General features: G+C 34.7%; 4 protein-coding genes across 4 annotated transcripts; 2 read left to right on the top strand and 2 right to left on the bottom strand.

Annotated features, from left to right (window-relative positions):
• Positions 1-618: 618 nt before the first annotated feature.
• On the top strand, positions 619-5336 carry LOC136036175 (uncharacterized). The gene is made up of 4 exons (XM_065718244.1): positions 619-926; positions 2925-3101; positions 3602-3703; positions 4884-5336. The coding sequence occupies exons 1-4, from the start codon at positions 914-916 to the stop codon at positions 5204-5206; spliced, it is 615 nt and encodes a 204-aa protein (XP_065574316.1). The 5' UTR covers positions 619-913; the 3' UTR covers positions 5207-5336.
• A 74-nt stretch (positions 5337-5410) lies between these two features.
• LOC136036557 (uncharacterized) lies at positions 5411-5803 on the bottom strand. Its single transcript, XM_065718861.1, has one exon. It carries the CDS (start codon positions 5801-5803, stop codon positions 5411-5413), a length of 393 nt encoding a protein of 130 aa, XP_065574933.1.
• Positions 5803-6294, bottom strand: LOC136036556 (uncharacterized). The gene has a single exon (XM_065718860.1). It carries the CDS (start codon positions 6292-6294, stop codon positions 5803-5805), a length of 492 nt encoding a protein of 163 aa, XP_065574932.1.
• A 3127-nt stretch (positions 6295-9421) lies between these two features.
• LOC136036555 (uncharacterized) lies at positions 9422-14172 on the top strand. Its single transcript, XM_065718859.1, has 3 exons — positions 9422-9593; positions 11545-11866; positions 13893-14172. The coding sequence occupies exons 1-3, from the start codon at positions 9422-9424 to the stop codon at positions 14170-14172; spliced, it is 774 nt and encodes a 257-aa protein (XP_065574931.1).
• The last annotated feature ends 9967 nt before the right edge of the window (positions 14173-24139 follow it).

Raw genomic sequence — 24139 nt, 5'->3', positions numbered from 1 at the left:
ATAAATTATTTTAAAATTTCTAAATCGGAAACCCCCTAAAATCGCTCAAACTCAGCCTAAGAGTTACATTTATTAAATGATATGACCTACTTAAACATGATTAATGATAGACTTGTTGATCTTGACCCGAAAAATTACTTTCAGAGTTTCAAACCCCATATTGCATGCCTCTTAATGAGCTGAATGAGCTGATGAGCTGAAGATTGGTCAGTTTCAGTTTCAGTTTAAGAAGGATTAATTTTTTTTTGTCCTTGCCTTGTCTTGTCTGCTTGGTTGTTTTATAAAGTGTTGAGCGTCAACTTTAAAAAGAGGACCTTAAAGTTTGAAAATGCCCAAACTCATATTTCCCCTAAAGTTGACCCAAAAAGTGGCTAAAATTATAATTATGGCGGCTCTTCAACGAAGACGATCTAGAAGAACTCCTTCACTCAGAACAATTAATATCGAAGCCTTTTTGGGGGTTAGTGGGGGGGGGGGTCTTCTTGCCTTGGCAGTATTGAAGAGTAAGTTAAGCTAATGGGCTCACAACCCATTGATAGAGAATCTATATTTAATTGATTGAGCGATTATGCTTATTCTTCATATTATCATAGCAATAATGCCGGATGCACATTGGTTTTTCGTCCCGTCCACATTGGCACGAAAAACCCGTTTAATTTACTTTACACTTTCACTTAGTTCACTTAACTTAGGCTTTTTTCAAAGTTGAACTTTTTTCAACTTATAAGTGATTACTTATAAGTGAGACTTTTATTTCAGAAAAGCTTTGAAAATGTCTTCAGTTGAACATTAGATAATTGATTTTATTAGCTCTAGGCCCTATTTGTATAATCCAAAAAATGACAATTATAAGGATAGGCATCTCAAAATCAATGCATGGGAGAGTTTCTCAAATCAGCTGGCAAGTCAAGGAATGGTAATCTCAGGTAGGCCTAGACCTTGGATTGAATAAATAAGTTAGATAGAAGTGTAAATCTTTTCAGGCTTAGGAAGGATAGACACTCTCGCAACAGTTTATGAAGGTTGTGTGATTTTTAATCAATGAAAATGCTAATAGGCTATTAAAAGCTTTGCTTATAGGCTATTGTTATTTGATGGGTTCAAATGTTAGACAATGCAACTCTCTGACTTCCTTTTCCCTAGCACTTGCTATATTGTTTATTATTATTAAAGGAATCTACAGCCTAGTAAGGTACAGTAGATTGTTCAGGGGATTTTTAATGGTCCCTGGCAGGTAGCCTACAATAGAAAAACAATAGGAGTTGTCTTTTGTTGTAGGATTTCGACAAGTCTCTGGATTAAATGAATAAGTAACTAGGAAAAATTTGATCTACCATACATCAAATCAGATGGCAAGTCAAGGACTATTAATCTCAGGTAGGCATAGACCTTGGTTTGGCTAAATAAGTTAAACAGAAATAAGTCTTTTCAGGCTTAGGAAGGATAGATCCTCTTGCATTAGTATATGAAGGTAGTGTGATTTTAATCAATAGAAATGCTAGTTGGCTATTAGATGCTTTGCTTGTAGGCCATTGTTATTTGGTGGGTTCACCTTGTAGACTATACAACTGTCTGGCTTCCTTTGCGCTTGCAATATATTTTTTTATCATTATTGTTATTATTATTAAGGGAAATCTTTAGTTAGATTCCAAAAGATATTTAATGGTTACTGGCATGTAGCCCAAATAGAAAACAATAGGAGCCACATTTTTTTATAGGGTTTTGACAAGTTTCAGGATTGAATGAATATAAACTAGGAAAAATTTGATCTACCATACATCAAATCAGATGGCAAGTCAAGGACTATTAATCTCAGGTAGGCATAGACCTTGGTTTGGCTAAATAAGTTAAACAGAAATAAGTCTTTTCAGGCTTAGGAAGGATAGATCCTCTTGCATTAGTATATGAAGGTAGTGTGATTTTAATCAATAGAAATGCTAGTTGGCTATTAGATGCTTTGCTTGTAGGTCATTGTTATTTGGTGGGTTCACCTTGTAGACTATACAACTGTCTGACTTCCTTTGCCCTTGCAATATATTTTTTTTATCATTATTGTTATTATTATTAAGGGAAATCTTTAGTTAGATTCCAAAAGATATTTAATGGTTACTGGCATGTAGCCCAAATAGAAAACAATAGGAGCCACATTTTTTTGTAGGGTTTTGACAAGTTTCAGGATTGAATGAATATAAACTAGGAAAAATTTGACCTGTTACACACCTCCTTCCGTTTTAATAGACTAGTTTAAACTAGCTTATTTTTACTTAATGATAAATTTTTTTAGGTACCAATGATCGGTGTATTATCAAATTGCAACTTTAATTGGTAGTTTTGATTTTTTCATTTGTTGGAGGCAAAAGTTTTGACATTTCAGTCAGTATCACTTACTATTCTTTTCTTTTCCCTTAATTGTATTAGGTAAAATTCTTTCATAAAAAGTAAAAGGACATAAAAAGTCTTTCAAAGAAAACTGCCAGAAATTTTTAATTTTTGAAATCCATGGGGAAATGCAAAGATGTAGTGGTAGATATAAAAGATGCAGTTTTTTCATAATATAATGGTGATATTGATGCTTTACTGAATTTAAGATAAAAAATGGCAAAAAAATGTTTTGTAATGCTTCATGATTTTGTTAAAAATTTAGAAACTATTGTTAAAGGACTGTAGTTCAAGCAAGAATACTTAAATTTGCTTCTTTTATTTGGAGGGTGGGGAGAGGGAGCCAAATTTAAAACTTGTTGGGCTTGCATTGAAAAGGAATGGACCCCCTTTCTTGTTTGGGACTGTGTAATCATCAATTTTAGAAGTGACATGACAAAGTTAAAAAAAGAAAAAGATATGAAAAAGCTAAAAATGAAAAATCTCCTTCAACTAAAATAATTTCCATAAAATTTATCAAAACTTCACTTACTTCTTTTTTGCAGTTACTGAGCTTCAAAAAAAATGGGTCAGTCTGAGAGAGCGATATGTCCGACTGAAGAAAATTTCAAAACTGCCAAGTGGTTCTGCAGCTTTGAAGACAAAGGCAGCAAACCAGGAGTTTATTCAAAGAATGGATTTTTTAAGAGATGTTATCATTGATAGGAGCAGAAAAACCATTGGTATGGAATTGTACATATAAACAGAAAAATAATCAATACAGACACACACACACACATAATTTATATATATTTATATATATTATATATATTTATTAACAAGGAATCAAATGGCAGCAATCACAGATTAGTTTACAGTTTGTATGTCCTAAATAATATGTGTTTGTATATGCTAAGTAACAATTATAAAAGGTATTGCTTCATTTTAATTTGAATATCTGTGTTATAAGAATTGGTTGATTGGCACTATAATTGTTGTTTAAAGGCTTAAGACTTATGCAATCTGAACACAAAACTAATGTTGACATTGAAAAATAACATATCAATTAATGTAAAACTCGATTATCAAAAGAGTTTGTATCTATGAAGTTTAACCTGGATTGTCAAAAATTAAATTAAAAATAATAATGTGATGTTATGTGAATATATCATGGTAATTTTTTACTTCAAGAAAACCCTTCATATTAATTTCCAGCCTTGTTTCTAAGAATAATTTGTTTTAGGTAACTGTGTATCGTCATTGCCTGTCATCAATGTAATCGAACAGCAAATAACAGAAGATTACTCTGAAGAAATTGATTTCGATATTACTCATAGTCCTTCAGGTTGGTCCTTATTATTTATACAACAAAAATTTAAAACTTGATATATTATGGAAACAATAGTATTCCAATACTAATATTGGAAATACTGGTAGCATTATTCTAAGTTCAAGATCGAAAATAATGAAGTGTTTAAACGTATTGAATTTCTAATTAGTATTTGGGACACATTTTCAATGTAAATTGACCTGGAATGGGAGGAGTCCCTAGCCCCAAAAACTTTCAACTATACAATTATCAGAAAGTGTACAATTACTTTTGGTCCAAAAGAAAATGAGATTTGCAATTATTGACATAAACATAAATGTTAAATTTATGTCCAGTATTTATGAGAAATATGATTATTATTAATTAACTCAAGGGGGGCTTTGGCCCCAAGATTTTTATGGCACTTAGTATTCACCAAATGACATACAGTGATTGCAATTTCTGTCAGTTTGTCAGTCTTGGTTTTGCTAGTTTGGGCACTTCCAGATAAACTAGGACAATAAAATTTGGCAGGCGTATCAGGGACCAGACAAGATTAAATTGAAATAGTCTCTTCCCTGATTCGACCATCTGGCGAGGAGTGGGAAGACAGTTAGTTTGGAAAATTAGAAAAAATGAGGTATTCTTAACTTACAAACGGGTGATTGGATCTTAATGAAATTTTATATTTAGCAGGATATAGTGTCTCAGAACTTTTATTTTAAATCTCGACCGGATCCGGTGGTATTGGGGGAGTTGTAGGGGGAAACCTGAAATCTTGGAAAATGCTTAGAGTGGAGAGGTTGGGATGAAACCTGGTGGGAAGAATCTCTTGGCTCTTCCAACCTCCTCTCACGTGCCATATGAGCTCTCAGCTCTTATTGTCTTAGTTTCTTGTTTTTAGGAGTTGTTACTTTTGTCTTAACAGTTTTATCTTCTGTTTTAAAAACATTGCTGCTATTTTTGTTGAGTTTGTGTTAAATCGATCTTCAGTCCCAATTTGAATTACTTTCTTAGCATGGTATAAGTATATGCTCTTCCCTTATATAAAAGAACTGGCATCAAAACTATTTGTATGTTAACTATATAATCTAAAAAAAATAAAATAAAATAGAGCTCTTCTGTTCAGTAACTTGTCCCTCGTTTTTGCAGAACAGAATCATAAACTATAGTACAAACCTTCATCCATCAAACATTAATGTATTCTATTTTCCAGAATTTCGCTGTGTGTCCCAAGAAGAAGCCAATTCAGAAGAATTGCTAATCGAAACGGAATCTCCACAGGCATCCACTTCAACTGCTCCAGATGAGCACTTCGAAACTTATAAAAACGTTCAAAAAAGAAACCGAACCAAAACAGAGGGAAGTACTTCATCTGCAACTGATGAAGCAATTCTCTCATACCTGAGTGAAAAACAAAAAAGGGATAAAAATAAAGTTATAACTATGGATGAAGACCAGCATTTTCTAATGTCACTTGTATCATTCATGAAGGATATACCAGCTGAGGAGAAACTGCAGTGTCGCATGAAATCATGAATGCTATACTAGAACATACCAAAAAACGTTGAAATATGTTTTATCTTTTTCACTTTAAGCCAATATTTGATTTTTTTTGTTATTATATTTTGATCTTTAGTCATTTCATATTAAATGCTTTCTCTCTCTATATATATATTCAGGATATCTATATATACAAATAGTGTATGATATGTTTACATGCATATTTATTTATAAATCAAGTCACAATATGCCTCTCAATGCTTTTTCTCGCTGCCAAGGAACAGCACCCTCTACAGATAAGAAATAATCCATTAGTCTATTTCTAAGATCTTGATTTGTTCTGGAAGAATTGTTGCTCCCAACTCTGCCAAGCTGAGAAATCCCACTTCCTATTGATAGCTCTTGAATATCAGTTGGGGCTCCTCTAGTTGAAATAATGAAAGTGTGTAAACATACAGAAGCAATGATTATTGCTTTTACTTTTTCAGGCTGTGCTAGTATTTCAGTTCGGAAAATTCTGAACCTCTGCACAAGTATACCAAACGTATTTTCAATTAGGCGCCGAGCTGTGGATAATCGGTAATTGAAAATTTTTTGTGCTTCTGAGAGTCTATTTCCAGGAAAAGGTCTCATTATATAACTACACAATGGAAAGGCTTCATCAGCAACAACAAAAAAAATGGAAAATTTTCTGTTGTTCCAGGCAATGGAAGTGAATCAGGAAGCTTTATTTTCCCAGTGTCTATGCCTTTCCCAAGATCTGACCTGGCAAATACACCCCCATCACTCTCACTTCCAAAAGCTCCAACATCTACATAAATAAGCTTGTAATTAGCATCACATGCAGCTAAAAGTATAAGGCTAAAATAACTTTTATAATTGTAAAATTGAGACCCAGACTTGTATGGGCACTGAATTCGCACATGTTTACCATCTAAGGCACCAATGCAATTTGGCAAAAAACCTTTTGCCCTAAAAGTTTCACTGACACTTTTCAATGTATCTGATTGAGGCTCTTGCAGATACATTGGACTTAAAACTTCATATATTGCCATCATTGTATCTGATAATATCTGTGAAACTGTTGAGTGACCAACACGAAATTCATAATGGAGAGCTGCCATTGACAAACCAGTACCCAGATATCTTAGTGTCAAAGCAAGCTTCAGTTCTGGAGAGATTGCCTTTCTAAAATTGGTGTTTTTTTTTGTTATAAAAGGCCTCACTAAACTAAGCAATTCAACATACTCTGCCTTTGTTAATCTTACAAAATTTTAAAATTTCTCTTCATCGTCTCTCATAAGTAAGTCATTAAGCAGTGTCAGATGGCCTTTCACAGTCCTCTCCCTTTCTTGTAGAATTGGATGTACCCATAGTCTTTTCTTCCTAAAAAGTAAATATATAAATTATAAACAAATTAAAGTAATATTCCTTTCATATTATAGTTTAAGCAAAAGACTGTTTGACTGGTCAATTCAGCTGTAACACAAACATAAAAATTTGAATTCAATTAGTACGTGTCAAAGAAGCCAATGCTTAAAACTATTTTGGTAATAACTGAAAATTAAAGGAAAGTAAAGAGTAATGTTAAGGCTTAGAACAATTAGAACTGCATAAATAGAAAATGGAAACTGTGATTAAAATTTTGTGCCAATGCATTTTACCAATCATTTTCACAAACCATGTGTACAAAAATTGTTAAGTTCTTCAAAATATATGCCAATGTTAGAATTTACCTGGATACCTGACTGACAGACCATATTTCGAACATTAATACAAAAAGTATAATTCAATCCTACTTTCCCTCACTATTTCTACCAACCTGGGCATTGAAGCATCCCAATTAAACACCCTATTTCTACCTGGGATTTTGTTCATGTTTCCATTCCCTAGGATACAGACTATATACATATATAGCCTAGGCTATATATATATATATATATATATATATATATATATATATATATATATATATATATATATATATATATATATATATATATATATATATATATATATATATATATATATATATATATATATATATATATATATATGTATATATATATGGTAAAATTCTAGTTTAGTGACTTCTTGCTATCTCGGAAAGAGGTTGAGTTAGGAAAATGAAACTTTCAGGGATTGGTCTACAGACTAAAGTATGTCCTGGGAAGGTATTTTGAAGTGCCTACCTCCACTCACTCTCCCTCAAAAGGGTCCTGACCTTTGATGACCTTTAAAAATATGTGCTATAAAAGTGAAACCTTGCAAAATAGATCTTCTGCTTGAATGAAGTACAACAAAATTATTTTCAGCTTGACAACTTTGTTCAATCCCAATTTATAAGGTTTTAAAGATATGCAAATACATTTCCAAAATTTTGAAAAAACCATTGATATGGCTCAGAATTTTACTCAAATAACAGTTTCATTTTCAGAACTAATGGCAGAGAAAAAGCAACTGGTAACTGAAAATTAAGGTAAAATGTTGTTTTCTAAAAATTTTGATAGGTATAGACCTGCTATGTAGGCAAATTTCAGGGTCCTCTTGAGTGAGAGGGATTGGAAGAAGGTACTTTAAAATACCTCCCTGGGATACCTAGCCCCTTTCCAAGATAGCAAGAAGTCACTAAACTAAAATTTTACCATGTTTTTGGTAATATGGTAAATTAGCCCTTGTGTTGGGTTGTTGCCTCTGAATTATTTGTCTTTATTATTTTTTCTATTGTTTGGTAAATGACAACTTATACTTATTGACGACATGATTGCCTGTCCATGGATTATTCTTTATGGTTGATTGTGTTTGGCTATGCTGTTTGACCTATGTGATTGAATGGATGAGTAGGGTTAAGGCCTCATTCAAGTGCTGGTCTATATTAATCACTAATTTAGGAAAACAGTCTTCCTTTTCTCCTTCTGTCTCTTTTTTTATGTGTTTTTGCTGTTGCATTGGTGATTTCTCTTTTCAAGATATATATATATATATATATATATATATATATATATATATATATATATATATATATATATTGCCTTCACGAGGCCATAGGCCCTATATGAAATTCAGTTAGACCAAATCATTAGTGGGTTATTCCGTTAAAACAGCATCTATAACTTTGAAATACCCTTTAATTTTCTTCTTTTGCTGCCTTAAGTGAAGAATTAGCAGCAAATCTTCATCAGAGCTACTTTCATTATCATTGACCATATAAGTGTTATCCATCCTCAATTCCATGATCCAACAATTCAAAATTTTTGCCTAGTCCTATTAGTCATTTTTCATTTTTCAATGTGAACGGCAAGATTTCAATGTGAAGAGACCTAAGTAAAATCACTTAACTTAGACTACTTAACTAAGTTAAGTGATGCCAATGTGCATCTGCTTTAACGCTGAATAAATAAAGAGCGATGTGGGCAAAATGGTTTTTTTGTGGTGACAATTTTTGAATGATGACAGCTCTAACGTTCACGATAATTCTGGCTTATTGACATCCTTAATACAAACATCATTCCAAGTGAGCTATTACAAATTGGAACCTCCCTGTTTCCGCTTCCTTACTTCTAGTTAACTCGTCTTTTGTGTTTTACCCGCTATTTGTAAAATGTCCTGCGATAAAAGTGAGGACCATCCAAGGAATATTATTAATAGGGAATATTCGTTCTTTCTCAGTATAATAAATATAGCCCCCCACTCTAGTGTAAATAGAGAACCAAGTAACTACAAAAAATCGTTTTTGAGTATTGACGGTCAGTAATTCGAGCACGGCAATTCGAATGGCGTGATCAGAATTTTTCCATCTGTTATACTTTATTCGGACAAGCCTAGTATCTACAGGCACGAAAGACATTTTCCCAAGAATCCAACTGCCAAAACCTAGTCCGCACTTAATAGTAAGCTCAAAACCTAGTATCTACGTTTATATACCATTTGACGGTTGAAACTTAATACCTGCTAGAGGCATCTGACTTTAGAAACCCAGTAACTACCGTTCGAGATGTCGTGAGCATCGCCACATGAATCAGCATCATCAATATTGACAAGAAAAACAGCATCATCAATAATGATTAAGCGGGGCTCAGACGACGTTCGTAAAGTTCATAAAGTGGTTGGTAAGCTTCATGAAGTTGCTTCGTTAAACTTCTTTACAACTTTACGACACCAAATATGAAAGTTAAACTTTAGTTAACTTTTTTCGTAAAGTTGACCAATAGGGAAAGAGTTTCAGAGCAAAACTTTTAAACATATTGAGAAATGTGGAATATTGAAGCTGAAGACATTTTCATTTCTCTAGTCCGAGAGAAGCCTGTCTTATTCCAGGCTTCTCAAGGAAAACACAAAGATAGAATATGCATAGAAAATATATTCAAAGAAATTAGTTATGCTATGACTGTTATGTGCCCTCAGTTTGGTGGTGAGTTTACAGGTGGGTTGAACACTACTTTTGTTGTGTGGTTGCACTTTAGACCATATATCAGATGCTATACTATCTGCAAAAGAAGCAACTATTGCTCACTCATTCCTTCAAAGCAGGGGAAACCAGCAGAGGGGTCCAGAGGTCTTTATGGGTGACCACTCATTTGAGAGGTCGTCACTCCAGGGACTGATGGCCTATTCTTGAAATCTGAATGATCTTTTGATAGAGTTATGACCTATTCTTGAAATCTGGCTGACCTCTCTATAGACTGATGATCCACTCTTGAATCTGAGTGATCAGTCTGAAGAGTGATGGCTCTGACTGGGCCAACACTCCACAAAAAGATCACCCAGATTTCAAGAACGGGCTTTCAGTCCCTGGAGTGGTGACCTGTTAAATGAGTGATAACCCAGAAAAACTTGTGGACCTCACTGGGAACCAGTACAAAGCCATATGATTTTAGGTACCATATTCCAAGTGTTTTATTTTGGCTTGTCTAGTAGCCTACTTGGCATACAAGGCTACCTCACTATTAATTATTTGCACATACCCCTTTTCTGAATGGTAGACAAGTCTACCACAGACACACACTTGATATAGAAATAGATTATTTTTAACATTTGGCATACCCAGTGCATATTTTTTGCATTATGTTTCTAACATTTGGCACACCATATGCTGGCCTTAACAGGCTTAGTTTTGGTAAAATTTTAGTTAATGGACCTGTTAGGTTTAGGTTAAAAAGATGAATCTTTCGGGGATGGGTCTATAGGCTAAAGTATGTCTTGGGAAGATATTTTAAAGTACCCACCTCCACTCCTTCTCCCTCTAGAGGGCCCTGAAATATGCCTACATGACATGTCTATTAACTACTGAAATTTTGACAAAACATCATTTTCCTAAATTTCCATTTACTTGTTGCTTTTTTTCTGCTTTTAGTTCTGAAAATGCAATTCCTGCTATTTGAGTAGAATTTTGAGCCATATCAATGTTTTTTTTTAATTTTTTTCAAAATTGGAAAATGAGACTTTCAGGGATGTGACTACAGGCTAAAGTATGCCCCAGGAATGTATTTTGAACTACCCACATCCACTGCTTCTCCCTTTAGATGGCTTGAAATTTGCCTACATGATAAGTCTATATCTATTGAAATTGTGACAAAACAACATTTTACCTTAATTTTTTATTATTAGTTTCTTTTTCTCTGGCCTTAGTTCTGAAAAGGTAATTCCTGTTAATTCAGTAGAACTTAAGGCCATAGCACTGGCTTTTCTAAATTTAGGAATACTATTTTGTGCTACCTCCTTATTGGTTAAATATAAGGCTGACATTATTTATTCTCCATGAGTATTTTTGTGTGATTTCATTGATGTCAGTTGCTTTCTGTTAAGAATATATTTATTTTTGAAATCAAGCTTCTTCTTTTGTGAAAAAATATGGACTGTTGTTCTTTTTACATGTTGTATTAATATTGCTGATTGTCTGTATGTCCCAGGAAGGTCTGGAAGAAGAAATCTGGGGACAGTAAGCAGGAAGGGCATGCAAAAGTATAGAATGGCTGGCCCATAGCTTCCTATGGCACTTCATGAGAAGTGCATGAGAGGGTCATGAGATGGCTGGTGAATGTAATGGGGGTGAATGTTTTACAAGGTTTAAAAAGTTAGGGCAATTGCTCAGGTTGGCAGCTGAGCATGAAAGTAAAATTTGTGATTTGTTTTCTTTGTGACTTTTATGTTTATATAATGTCATTTTTATAAGTTAATCTTCATTGTTTTGTTTTAATTGCTATGTCCCTATGGCTTTAGTGTAATAAAACCTACATATGTTTATCCATTTCCTGTAAACAGACAGGAGTTCTATATTTCCTAGTTTCATATTCAGGTTTATTTTATTTATTCTAAAAGCTTCTATCTTCAGCACAGAACCACCATGACCTTGCTAATATTTAGTTGTCTTTTAGCTCACTCATGTGAAGAGCAGTGGCAAAAGCTGAGGGAAACCTATTGCCGCCACAAGCGGAGCCTTAAAAAGCCTTCAGGAGCCAAAGGTGGGGAAATAAAACCTATTGCCTGGCCACATTTCTTTGCTATTGATGCATTTTGCTCAGACCAACTTAAATTCCGCAAGCCAAGAGCTGGCATAACTAATTATGTACAGGCATCTAGTGGAAGTAGCAACATAGCAACAGTCAGCCTGTCCCCAGAAGCTGAAGAAGCATCACAGAACTCTTCCAAAAAAATTGATACAGATGAAGCATCCCAAGCAAGTCCAAATTTTGTGAGGTAATTTTCATCTTATTTAGCCATATGACTAAAGTGATATCACTGGATTTAATCAATATTGTGGCTTGTTTTGTATTGTTTGAGAACAAAATTTTCCATATAGTAAAAAAGCACAGATATCCTAGAAGCTGAAGACTAACTGCAATTTAAAACACCACCAGAGACATGAGCTAAGGTTACTAACTAATTGTCAAAATACAAAATCTCTCCAAATCTTCATCTTTGTCATTTGTAGGTAAAACATGCTACACATTTATTACTATGCTCTTGTGCCCTTCTACAGTTAAAAATTTTGACAAAACAACATTTTACCTTAATTTTTTATTATTAGTTTCTTTTTCTCTGGCCTTAGTTCTGAAAAGGCAATTCCTGTTAATTCAGTAGAACTTAAGGCCGTAACACTGGCTTTTCTAAATTTAGGAATACTCTTTTGTAAATAGGCTACACATTTATTACTATGCTCTTGTGCATTTCTACAGTTAAAAATTTTGACAAAACAACATTTTACCTTCATTTTTTATTATTAGTTTCTTTTTCTCTGGCCTTAGTTCTGAAAAGGCAATTCCTGTTAATTCAGTAGAACTTAAGGCCATAACACTGGCTTTTCTAAATTTAGGAATACTCTTTTGTGCTACCTCCTTATTGGTTAAATATAAGGCTGACATTATTTATTCTCCATGAGTTTTTTTGTCTGATTTCATTGATGTCAGTTGCTTTCTGTTAGAAATATATTTATTTTTTAAAATAAGCTTCTTCTTTTGTGAAAAATTCTCTCCAAATCTTCATCTTTGTAATTTGTAGGTAAATAGGCTACACATTTATTGCTATGCTCTTTGCACTTCTACAGTTAAAGAAAAGTATTACTCGGAAATAAAATTCTTGAATTAAGGTGTGATGCTACATAAGTAGATATACTTAGCTGGAACTGAAAATTTTTTAAAGTTGGGACTAATGTCTAGTACACCAATGCTGTGGTTAGCCATGAAATGTTCTTTTAAACACAATATATAATGATTCTGAAGCTTATTCTCAAGAATAGGTAGATTATTGATAAGACCACCATCAATGTTGAGGATAGAAAACAAATATCCCAATAGCCTAGGTTAAAATAAACAGGTAACACAGCAAAGCCAAGAAAGTAAAGCAAACACAGGCAGAGGGGCAGGGGTACATTCAGTAGTAGCCTATATTAAGCAAGCAAAATAAATCATAAGAAGCCACTGCACAATGTGTCCAATCAGAGTGGAAATGGGTTGAGAAGTAGTCTCAAGCAAATAGGCTACAATCAAAACAATCCAGAATGCACTGCACACCAAGTGTAGAGACATTAGCAACCCCATAGCTAGAGCCCCTTGTGAAATAATCAACAAATCATGTCACAGAGCTATGTTCTCTGTGTTTTAACACCTTAGGTCCATGGACTTCCACAATTGCAATTTCACAATTCGTTGAGAAAGGTTTTACAACGTCGTTTTTCTACCAATGCCACATTTTATTTGGTATTGTTTCAGTCTCTTTTGTGCCTTCAAAAGGAACTGATGCAGAGGAAGCATCCCAAGTAGGTCCAAAGTCTGAGAGGTAATTTCAATCTTATTTAGGCATAAGACTAAAATTATATCAATGGATTTAATCACTATTGGGGCTTGTTTTGTATTGTTAAAGAACAAATTGATAGAATGCATTTATATGAGAATGCAAAAATCTCAACCATCAGCTTGGTTATAAATGTAAATTGGCCTACTGTATGAAGAAAAAGAAATTCACTTATCAGTTGAGTGACCCATGGTTCTTAAGATGTCATTATGCATTAATCTTAGTCTATTCATAGCTAATAAGCATACCTTTCTTGACTTAGCCCTAGCCTGACCCTGTGACCTAATCTGTCATTTTTTCATAGCTGTTGCAGCTCAAACTCATTGCCTCTTACACTAGTTCCTACATTCACATTGTCCTGGAATTGCTCTTTGGTTTCTTTTTGTTGTTCAAACATTCATGTTTTTTTGTTCATTTTTTTTCCTTTTTCAAGTGGCCATAAAAAGAGGAGGAAGTCTTGTGACCAAACAGACCTGGATGCACAAATTTCTTCCATGTCACACAAAATTGGAGACTTAGTGGATGTCATTGGGCAACAGACATGGGTCTCCATGGCCTTGGCTGAAGACTTGAAGAAACTGCCGACTGACTTAAGAGTCAAGGCTCAGGCTGAAATGTTCGAAGTGCTTGCTAAGTATACAGAGATGGCAGTAAATAGGGTTTCAGTACAAGAAAACGTTGTGAAGAGTTTCAATTTTCATGATTACTGCTAAAAACAGTTACCATTTATTCAAGATTTTATTTGTATAATGTTTGCTCAATAATACTTGTAACTATTCTGTTGTGAATGGTAGTTTGTAATTCAAATCAGATTTAATTTCTCATGGTAGTGTACAGCTTGTAGTAAATTCACATTTCCATATTATAACCATGGCAAATAGGCTAAATTTTGCCAGTACTTCCAACAAGATTGTGATATGTATACTATTTGACTGTGAACAAATTTGATACATGATAATAGTTATTGGAAGCTGCTACTATGTTGGTTGTGATGGCAACACCATCCACTTTTTGGGATCTCGAAATGTAAGTAAAGGGAAGAAAGTTAAAAAAAAAAAATTCTGTTTCACAGCAAGGAATCTAAACTTGTAAGTACATACCGGCCAAATTTCACTTCAGTATATTGTTTTATGCACAGTTATGCACAGTGACTGCAGTATAATCACTTCTACTACATTACCTACGATTTAGAAATCAAATTGGGCAGCAAACTATGACATTTTCATTATAACTATATAACAATCATAATATGTACAATAATAATATAACTATGTAAAATCATAAGGCAGCAACATAATTCTACACAAGGCTTGAACAGTTACTGTCTATTTACAATATCATTCTGCCAAGGTACTTTTCCAATAACATTGAGGTAAATGCATAGGGTATCACGAAGTTTTTTCACCTCAATAGCATAGTTATTTGCCCCAACCCTGTTTATTCTGTCCCATGTATCAGCTGGGGCTGGGACATTTCTCCACTGGCCATTGTCCTCATCACCTTGATCCGCATCTCCAACATTAATATACCTTGCAGTGGTCACTGTCACTCCATCCCTAACTCTCAGGAAATTATGCAAGCAAACACATGACATCACTATCAGGTTCACTTTTTCAAGTGAAGTGTGAATTGGTGTAAAAAAGATCCGCCACTTCGCGGCAAGGATGCCAAAGCAGTTTTCAATTATTCTTCGGGCTCGCGATAATCTGTAATTAAATACCCGTTTTTGATGGTCCAAATATTGTCCAGGGTAAGGCCTCATGATGTACCTTTTTAAGGGAAAAGCTTCATCCCCCACAATAAAGTTAGGAAACAGTGTTGTTGATCCTGGCAGAAAGGCATCAGGTGGTAGGCGAAAAGCACCACTGTCAAGGTCTCTGGCAAACTGAATATCAGAAAAAACTCCCCCATCACTTCTACTATCAGGTGCACCAATGTCTACAAAAGTAAATTTGTAATCAGCATCACAAACTGCCATTAGGACAATGCTGAAGAAATTCTTGTAATTGTAGTAAGTGCTCCCAGATTTATAAGGAGCAACCACTTGAATATGTTTGCCATCAATTGCACCACAGCAGTTTGGTAAGTTCCAGTGGGAGTAAAATTAGTTAGCAACTTCCTTCATGTTCTCAGTTGACAAGTTTGGTAAATAATCATTTTTCAGTGCATCAATAATGGCAGTCATAGTTTCTGTGGTAATCCCAACAATTGTGCTGTGCCAATGGCGGTGCTCATACATCAAAGACTTTTGGATTTTCCCATCTGCTAAGTAACGAATTGTAACACACAATCGTTCAGCCGGAGATATGGGTATTCTCATATTTGTTGTACTCTTCTCCAACTTATTGAACACCTTACCAAGAAGGCAATTCCAACTTTCTGGAGTCATTCTGACATAATTGGCAAACATAATCACATCATTTGAGATGATTAGCTCTTTCATGAGGTTATGAGATGGCCCCTGACCTATCCTCCCTGAAACATCAAAAATTGGTCTAACCCATACACTTCTTTTTCTTTCTCTGATTTTCTTTCTCTTTTTCAAAAGAAGCAGCTGCAGCAACTGCAGGTTTAAAAGTAGCAACAGCTCCTCTTCCATCTTGACCTGGAAATGAAAAAAAGATAAGCTAGGTTTGGCTTAATATGTAAAGCCCAAGATATTCCAGAAATATGATCAGCTTGCTTCTATGGTTTTATTTGAAAAAAGCAAAAGGACAATAAACCAGATTAACTTAAAAATCTAGTTTAAACAACAATCTCAACAAAAATAGACTATCTAATATAGGCATTGGGCTAATCATTCTGTTTTTAAATAATGTCAGCCATATATTTAATGTATAAGGAGGTGGCATAAAAAAGTATTCCCAAATTTAGATAACCCAGTGTTATGGCTTAAAGTTCTGATCAATTAACAGGAATTGCCTTTTCAGAAACTGGCAGAAAAGAGTATTCCTAAATTTAGAAAACCTAGTGTTATGGCTTAAAATTCTACTCAAGAAATTGCAACAGAATTCTACTACAGGAATTGCCTTTTTAGAACTAAGGCCAGAGAAAAAGAAACTGAAAACTAAAAATCAAGATAAAATTAGGTAATTAATAATAAAATTAAGGTAATGATAATTATGATAATGACAAAATTTGTAACATTAAATATATTGTATTGCTTGAATATGTGAATTTCTGACAAGGAAGAGGTTGGGGCTTTGGGCCAGTTTCTAATTGTATAGACAAATACACCTTCAGCAGTTATTTCAGAACTGGGTAGCCTAAGTCATTAGTGTGGCTAGAAGCTTAATTGTAAGATTGCATATTGTGGTTTTCGTTTGTCTTTCTTAGTCATTCCATTCAAGATGCTCTGGGTATTTTTCATTGTGATAGATTGTCTTAATCCTCTGCTGAAAAATGAAAAATATTTCAATTGCACAGGATTGGAAAAATTCAGTAGACTAATCAATTAAAAGTCCTAAACTAGCCAGGGAAGTGAGACACTTCCAATTATTAGTATACAGCTCCATGATTTTCCCCTGGCTATGTAGACTAAGTGGAAGGTCACTGGAAGCTTTGTTCATTTCAATCTTAAGTTTGACCTACATTTGTGACACTTCATTAAATGGTTGTAAAGGAATACTTTTATTTATTTGTTTGTCTTCTACATGATTTGTTTTTCTTAATCTTTATATTGATATACATTTCTTACAAATTAATTAGTTATACCACAGTTTATGTTACAGCATTTGTAAGTTTTGACCTACTTTGTAACCCCTGGTCTCAAAATTGCATATAAATTTATTGAAGCTAGGAAACATACTCCTGTCTGTTTAAAGAAAATGGATGGACATAAGTAGGTTTTATTACACTAAAGCCTCAGAGCCATGACAATTAAAACAAAACAGTGAAGATTAACTTTAGCCATCTATGATGACCCACATTCTTGTCTATACATGTCTATACAATTCATTGAAAAGGAAGGACCTTACTGGCATTTCTTCATTTGTATACATGGGTTTAAAAGAAAGTTTATATGGCAAGCCAGTAGGCCAGTAAAGGACCTGGTGGTCCTTTAGCCATGAAGTTCAATAGGAAGCTAGGAGCCAGCCATACCATGCTTTTGCATGCCCTCCTTGTATACTGTCCCCTGATTTCTCTAAGTTACCTTTTAAAGTAGGCCCAATTCTGTCTGAGGTTACAGAGTCACATCACTGTCCTATACCAAATAAACTGATAATGCCAGGAATTAAACCTGTGCCTCTTGGACAAAAGATTCCCAATCTAGAGTGCCAGCCACTTAGCATGGAATGCAAATGTGACCATAGAACAACAATTATTTTAAAAAAGAAAATATTGAACAAAAACAACTCAAGTCATTGTTGCTGCAATGTTCACTACTGTCCCATAAACAATATACATTTTATTTAAACAAATCAATTTAAAAACAAGTATCAACAAAACTCCATCAGGGATTGTATTTACTTAACATACAACCAGCATAATGACTGCTTAATTTTGTGATATTATATTATTTAAATAATAAAAAAAAAAAAGAAAAATTATATATTATATTTGTTTTCAACCTGCTTTTTGAGCAAAACCATTTGTGACAGTAATATGCCCATGTTAGGCTTAAAATCTCTCTAAAATACTTTAAACAAAAGGAATTTAAAAAACAATTATGATGATCAGCAAGCGTTATGGCTTTAATTTCTACACAATCAATAGGAATTGGTTTTTCAGAACTAAAGACAGAGAAAAAGAAACTTATAACCAAAAACTAAGGTAAAATGTTGTTTTGTCAAAATTTCAATAGATATAGACCTATCATGTAGGCAAATTTGGAAACCATCTAGGAGTGGAGGTAGGTACCTCAAAATACCTTCCTGGGACACACTTTTGCCTGATGACACATCCCTACAAAGGACAATAAACCAGATAACTATTTAAGTGAATCCTCCCAATTTCTATGATCTGACATTGCTGGGACTCAGATGATAAGCCTGTTTTGTCAGCAGCAAATTAGAGGTTGCAATAATGGATTGACATCACCTTGAAAAGACTAGGAGCTGACTAAGAGGAATGGTAGGAAGTCTCTCTTGAGTATCTTTAAGTGTAGTAGACATCAGTGGTTTGGAATTTAGTTTCAACGTTTTGCCCTAAATATCAAGTGTGCTATAAGACTGAATTCTTGCTACGATTTTTGGCACCACTGTCAACTTCACAAGAAAATAGGAAAAACCAGGGAATCTGGATATTCTGAATCCTGAAGGAATAAAAAATAAGTAACATAATAAGCCCTTATGGCTCATTAAACTATACTTACACCCTGAACTCCTTACTTCTTCAAATGCTTCTGAAATTTGAATAGTTTCCTGCTTCAAACTCACGTAAAGTACAAGGCTCGTGTGAGCGGTGAAAACTTTACGGAAACAAACTTTGTGAACCACTTTATGAACTTTACGAACGTCGTCTGAGCCCCGCTTTAGAAAACAGCTTAAGTTTATGTTTTGAAAGATGAAGAGAACTGGAACCAGCAGAGGGGAAACCGTTGCAAGACTTGCACAGGAGATAGCAAAAGAAAAGAAATTAGGGTAAGTTTAACAATATAATTTTGACTCAGACTGAATGGGGTTAAACCATAATGCCAAGAAAGGGTAAAGAGATCTCTAGTTTGTTGTTTTGATTTATTTAATGAGACTCTTCTGTACTGTGTGCTTCCAGTTACTGATTCAGAAAAGATCCAGTCAAAGTTCAGGAGTGCAGGACATGAGGTTAAAACCTGGTTCGAAACTCGGCAGCCAATGATACTGTTTTTACTCATTACTTACCTTAATCATTGTGTAGGCTAGTTTTTTATATTTATACTACTGACACTTACCATAAACTGGTACTATAAACGCAGGGCACTTCTTTTCCGGCACTGACTGGAGTGAATGGTACTACATGCACTATAACGTTATTTTGCATCCAAATAACAATCAAATGCAAAACATAATCTATTAAGTGATATTTCTATTTAATTTCTATAGGAACTTCTTTCTGAAACAAAATATTCTCAAATATTTTTTTTCAGACCCAATTTGCCCTCCAGCAGCGACTACAACCCTTGGTTTTGGATGTTACAGATCCAGAACCAGAAATTTATTCAGAAAGAGCGGGTAGAACCGATGAAGGTCAAGAGCAAGAGCCCTCCGGCAGTGACTTGTCAGCTGCAAATTTAGAAACCAAATCTCTAATCAGCAATGTAACAGAAACAGTCTTTCATCGACTACAACCCTTGGTTTTGGATGTTGCAGAACCAGTACCAGACATTGATTCAGAAAGAGCGGTTAGAATTGATGAAGGTCAAGAGCAAGAGCACAACGAAAATCCCTTTTTTGACCAAAACGGTTGCAGTGAAAGTAACACTAAAAGGAAGAGGAACAGAAGCGAAGAGAGCAAAAAAGAAAATAATAAGCGGAAACACCCATTTATTTAGGAGTACTGTGATACATCCTGCAGCTGCAAGAAGCACTGCAAAGAGTTTGACGTTGAAGCTAGAAAACAAGTTCTGGAAAGTTACTGGGCAGAAGGCTATACCTCCAGAAGTAAATTCTTAGGTGGGTGTATTAGACTAGAGCCTATAAAAAGGCGAACTGTCCATGCTGACAACGAAAAAGGAAAGATGTTCAAACAAAATGAATCAAGGCATTATTACCTACCAAAAATGGAACATAATGTTGTGGTAAAGCTAGAGGTTTGCAAGAAGATGTTAATGAATACCTTTGGATTCAGAACTGATTCTCAGTTGACTGAACTCTGTAAAAAGATAAACCATGGTCTTGTCAACCAGCATGTTATGGATAATAGAGGAAAGAAAGCATCTCATAACAAGGTGACTTCTGAGAACCTCGAGAAGATTAAGAACCATATCAATAGTTTCGGTCCTTCTACGCCCCATTACCGTCGTAAAAATGCACCAAACATCAAATATTTGCCATCTTCTTTGACCCTCAATATCATGCATCAAGATTTTTGTGAGAAATATCCAACTTTGAAGGTCTCTCTTGAGACATACACACGCCAGATAAAGATAATGAACATATCATTGAAAAGGCCAGCATCCTGAGTGTGAAAAGTACAGTATGGCTGAAAGTGTTGGAAATGACATAGAAGAAATGGATTCTGACGATCACGAAGCATCAAAGAAAAAAGATTGGGAGAAACACATTGAACATGCTAGGAAAGCTACACATGTCTATCAATCAGACGCAGCCAGCTGCAGCAGCGATTCTAGGAAGTCTGTTTGCCGTAGATTTACAGAAGGTTATTCTACTTCCTGATATACCTGGAAACAAAGAGGCTATTTTTCTTAGTCGGCTCGTTGTATTTAATGAGACCTTTGCCCGTGTGAACCAGTTTGACACAGCATCAGTAGGAAAAGGTCATTCTTACTGCGTTTTATGGCACGAAGCCCTGAGAGGCAGGGCAGCCGAGAACATTGTTGACGCTTTTTATGCTGTTATTTCGTCAACTTCAGAGCGTGACATTAAGGATTTCGTATTTTGGATAGACACAGAATAAAAACTGGATTTTGTACACCTCACTTGTCCAGATTGTAAACAGTTCAAACGGACATCAAACTGTAAAACTGACATGCTTCACTAAAGGTCATACTCACAACTCCGTTGATTGGGTCCATGGCAACATTGAAACTAAGATGCGGAAAAGGGGAAAGTGTACGATTTTCCAGATTTTGTGGAGTGCGTGTCAACGTCAAGAAAAGAACTCACAGCTTTGGAACTATGTGAATTTAGGCAGTGGGTTACACGCAAGCGAGCAATGAGCAAAAAATGTGTGCTGCCAAAGTTATTAAGCATTTTCGAAGCCAAGTTACAAAAAGGGTTCCGCTCACTCTACTATCGTACAGACTTTGACAAAGATATGGAGTCGTGCGACTTTCTGCAACCAAAGTTTGACATCAAACGTTTGCCAGAGGTTAACAGAGTTCCGAGAGGGATACTTAAAGAGAAGAAGGATGCGATTGTCAAAAAGTTGTGCCCCATGATGCCTAAGAACCGGCAGACGTTTTGGATCTCAGACGTTTGGATCTGAAGCCATGGATCTCATTGACGACGAGGATGATCCCTACGAAGAGGAAGAACAGTTCTGTGACGAACGAAGAGAAAATAGATAGTTTTGCTACTTTTGTAATGCAACTGCTCTCATATATGAATGATCGCTTTTTTTAAAACTCCATATTGTGTAGATACTAGGTTTCGGCAGTGGGATACGTTGGCAATCGGAGTCGAAAAGCTCCGCCAGAACCTAGTATCTGCAATTTCCCAGGTTTAAAAAATGTACTGGATTAAAAAATATATCTGATTGAATCGCTAATTTTTCTAAATATCTTAGGTAATTTCCCATCTTTTCTTCTCTTCTCATTGCTTCAGGAAGTAAAAAAATCAGTTTTTGCATTTCCTGAAAAATCATCCGAAATGCAGTTACTAGGTTTTGGCAGAGGACAGCCGAGATACCTAGACCTATTTTTGGCTTGAAACCATGATTACTCTCCTTTTTTTAGATATATTTTATATTAGGCTAGTGAACTGCCATTGATAACCTACTTGACATTCTTAACCATGACTTCCATTCCAAATGTGGAATGTTTTACTGTCTGTATGGAAATTGCTTACAAGAAGATTCGCTATGTGATCGCTTTGTAAACTGTGCAGAATGATGGGACGAATCCTTGGAACTGTGCCCAGGTTTGTTATTTTGTTAAATTCCTATTACATGTGTTAAGGAGATAAAAAAAAATCATTTGTTAGAGATGAAAAATGATTTGACTAACCAAGTCCGAAATAAAACACAGTACCCTTGTCAGATAAGAAAAATTCATTTTCCCTATAGTTCCAAAGTCAAATTATATCATCAATGTAATGTTTCTAAAATATATAATTAAAAAAAACATCCATCAAAAAATCCCGTCCTGCATATGTATCCGGGATCATTGCTTTTCTTGATGCCAAAATAATTTCAATTATTTAAATAACATGAAAATTAGAACTTGGAATGCTTCGACTTTAAAAAAGCACTATCGTATCGATATTTTGACTGATCAATTAACAGAATTAATAAAAATTAATAGAAATCTCAAAAAATCACAACGTAGGGGTAGGAAGTAGATGTTAAAGATGAAATTAGATGATAAAGAATTTGTTTACTCAGGCAGGAAGAAAGAAGTTCACGTACAGGGATTAGGGCTCACGACGAATAAGGAAGCTGCTAAGTCTTGTTTAGGCTTGAAAAGTCTTAATAATAGAATCCAAATCAACTGAAGGAGATAATCAGAATTTTACATTCGGATACTGGAGCGAATAGACAGGGTATCGGGTCGAAATATGGTGTTTTTTCTTGGACATTTCAAAGCCCAGGCTGGTAGAAATACGGATAGATGGTATCCTAGCCTAGGTAAACTTGGTCTAGGATAAGAAGACAGTAATGTCTTCGAACTTTTGCAATTTTCTTTGTTTAACAACCTAGTTATAATCAATGCAAGATTTTGTCATAAAATAGCCCATTAGGTGAAATGGTGATGGAAAGACAGCAAACCTAATAGAATATGTTATTGTAAAAACAAAAGACTAGCAGGATCGTTACAATATACAATGGAACATAGTAGTGTTGATACTCATGCTTGAAGTAAAGATCTTTGTCTATTAGTGTCTAGGGTTAATGCCGGATGCACATTGGTTTTTCGTCCCGTTCACATTGGCACGAAAAACCCGTTTAATTTACTTTACACTTTCACTTAGTTCACTTAACTTAGGCTTTTTTCAAAGTTGAACTTTTTTCAACTTATAAGTGATTACTTATAAGTGAGACTTTTATTTCAGAAAAGCTTTGAAAATGTCTTCAGTTGAACATTTGATAATTGATTTTATTAGCTCTAGGCCCTATTTGTATAATCCAAAAAATGACAATTATAAGGATAGGCATCTCAAAATCAATGCATGGGAGAGTTTCTCAAATCAGCTGGCAAGTCAAGGAATGGTAATCTCAGGTAGGCCTAGACCTTGGATTGAATCAATAAGTTAGATAGAAGTGTAAATCTTTTCAGGCTTAGGAAGGATAGACACTCTCGCAACAGTTTATGAAGGTTGTGTGATTTTTAATCAATGAAAATGCTAATAGGCTATTAAAAGCTTTGCTTATAGGCTATTGTTATTTGATGGGTTCACATGTTAGACAATGCAACTATCTGACTTCCTTTTCCCTAGCACTTGCTATATTGTTTATTATTATTAAAGGAATCTACAGCCTAGTAAGGTACAGTAGATTGTTCAGGGGATTTTTAATGGTCTCTGGCAAGTAGCCTACAATAGAAAAACAATAGGAGTTGTCTTTTGTTGTAGGATTTCGACAAGTCTCTGGATTAAATGAATAAGTAACTAGGAAAAATTTGATCTACCATACATCAAATCAGATGGCAAGTCAAGGACTATTAATCTCAGGTAGGCATAGACCTTGGTTTGGCTAAATAAGTTAAACAGAAATAAGTCTTTTCAGGCTTAGGAAGGATAGATCCTCTTGCATTAGTATATGAAGGTAGTGTGATTTTAATCAATAGAAATGCTAGTTGGCTATTAGATGCTTTGCTTGTAGGCCATTGTTATTTGGTGGGTTCACCTTGTAGACTATACAACT

The sequence above is a fragment of the Artemia franciscana genome, chromosome 15 (genome assembly GCF_032884065.1).
Source record: "Artemia franciscana chromosome 15, ASM3288406v1, whole genome shotgun sequence".
NCBI classification, from domain to species: Eukaryota; Metazoa; Arthropoda; class Branchiopoda; order Anostraca; family Artemiidae; genus Artemia; species Artemia franciscana.
The sequence above is the reverse complement of the archived record's forward strand: the minus strand, read 5'-3'. Positions and strand labels throughout refer to the sequence as shown.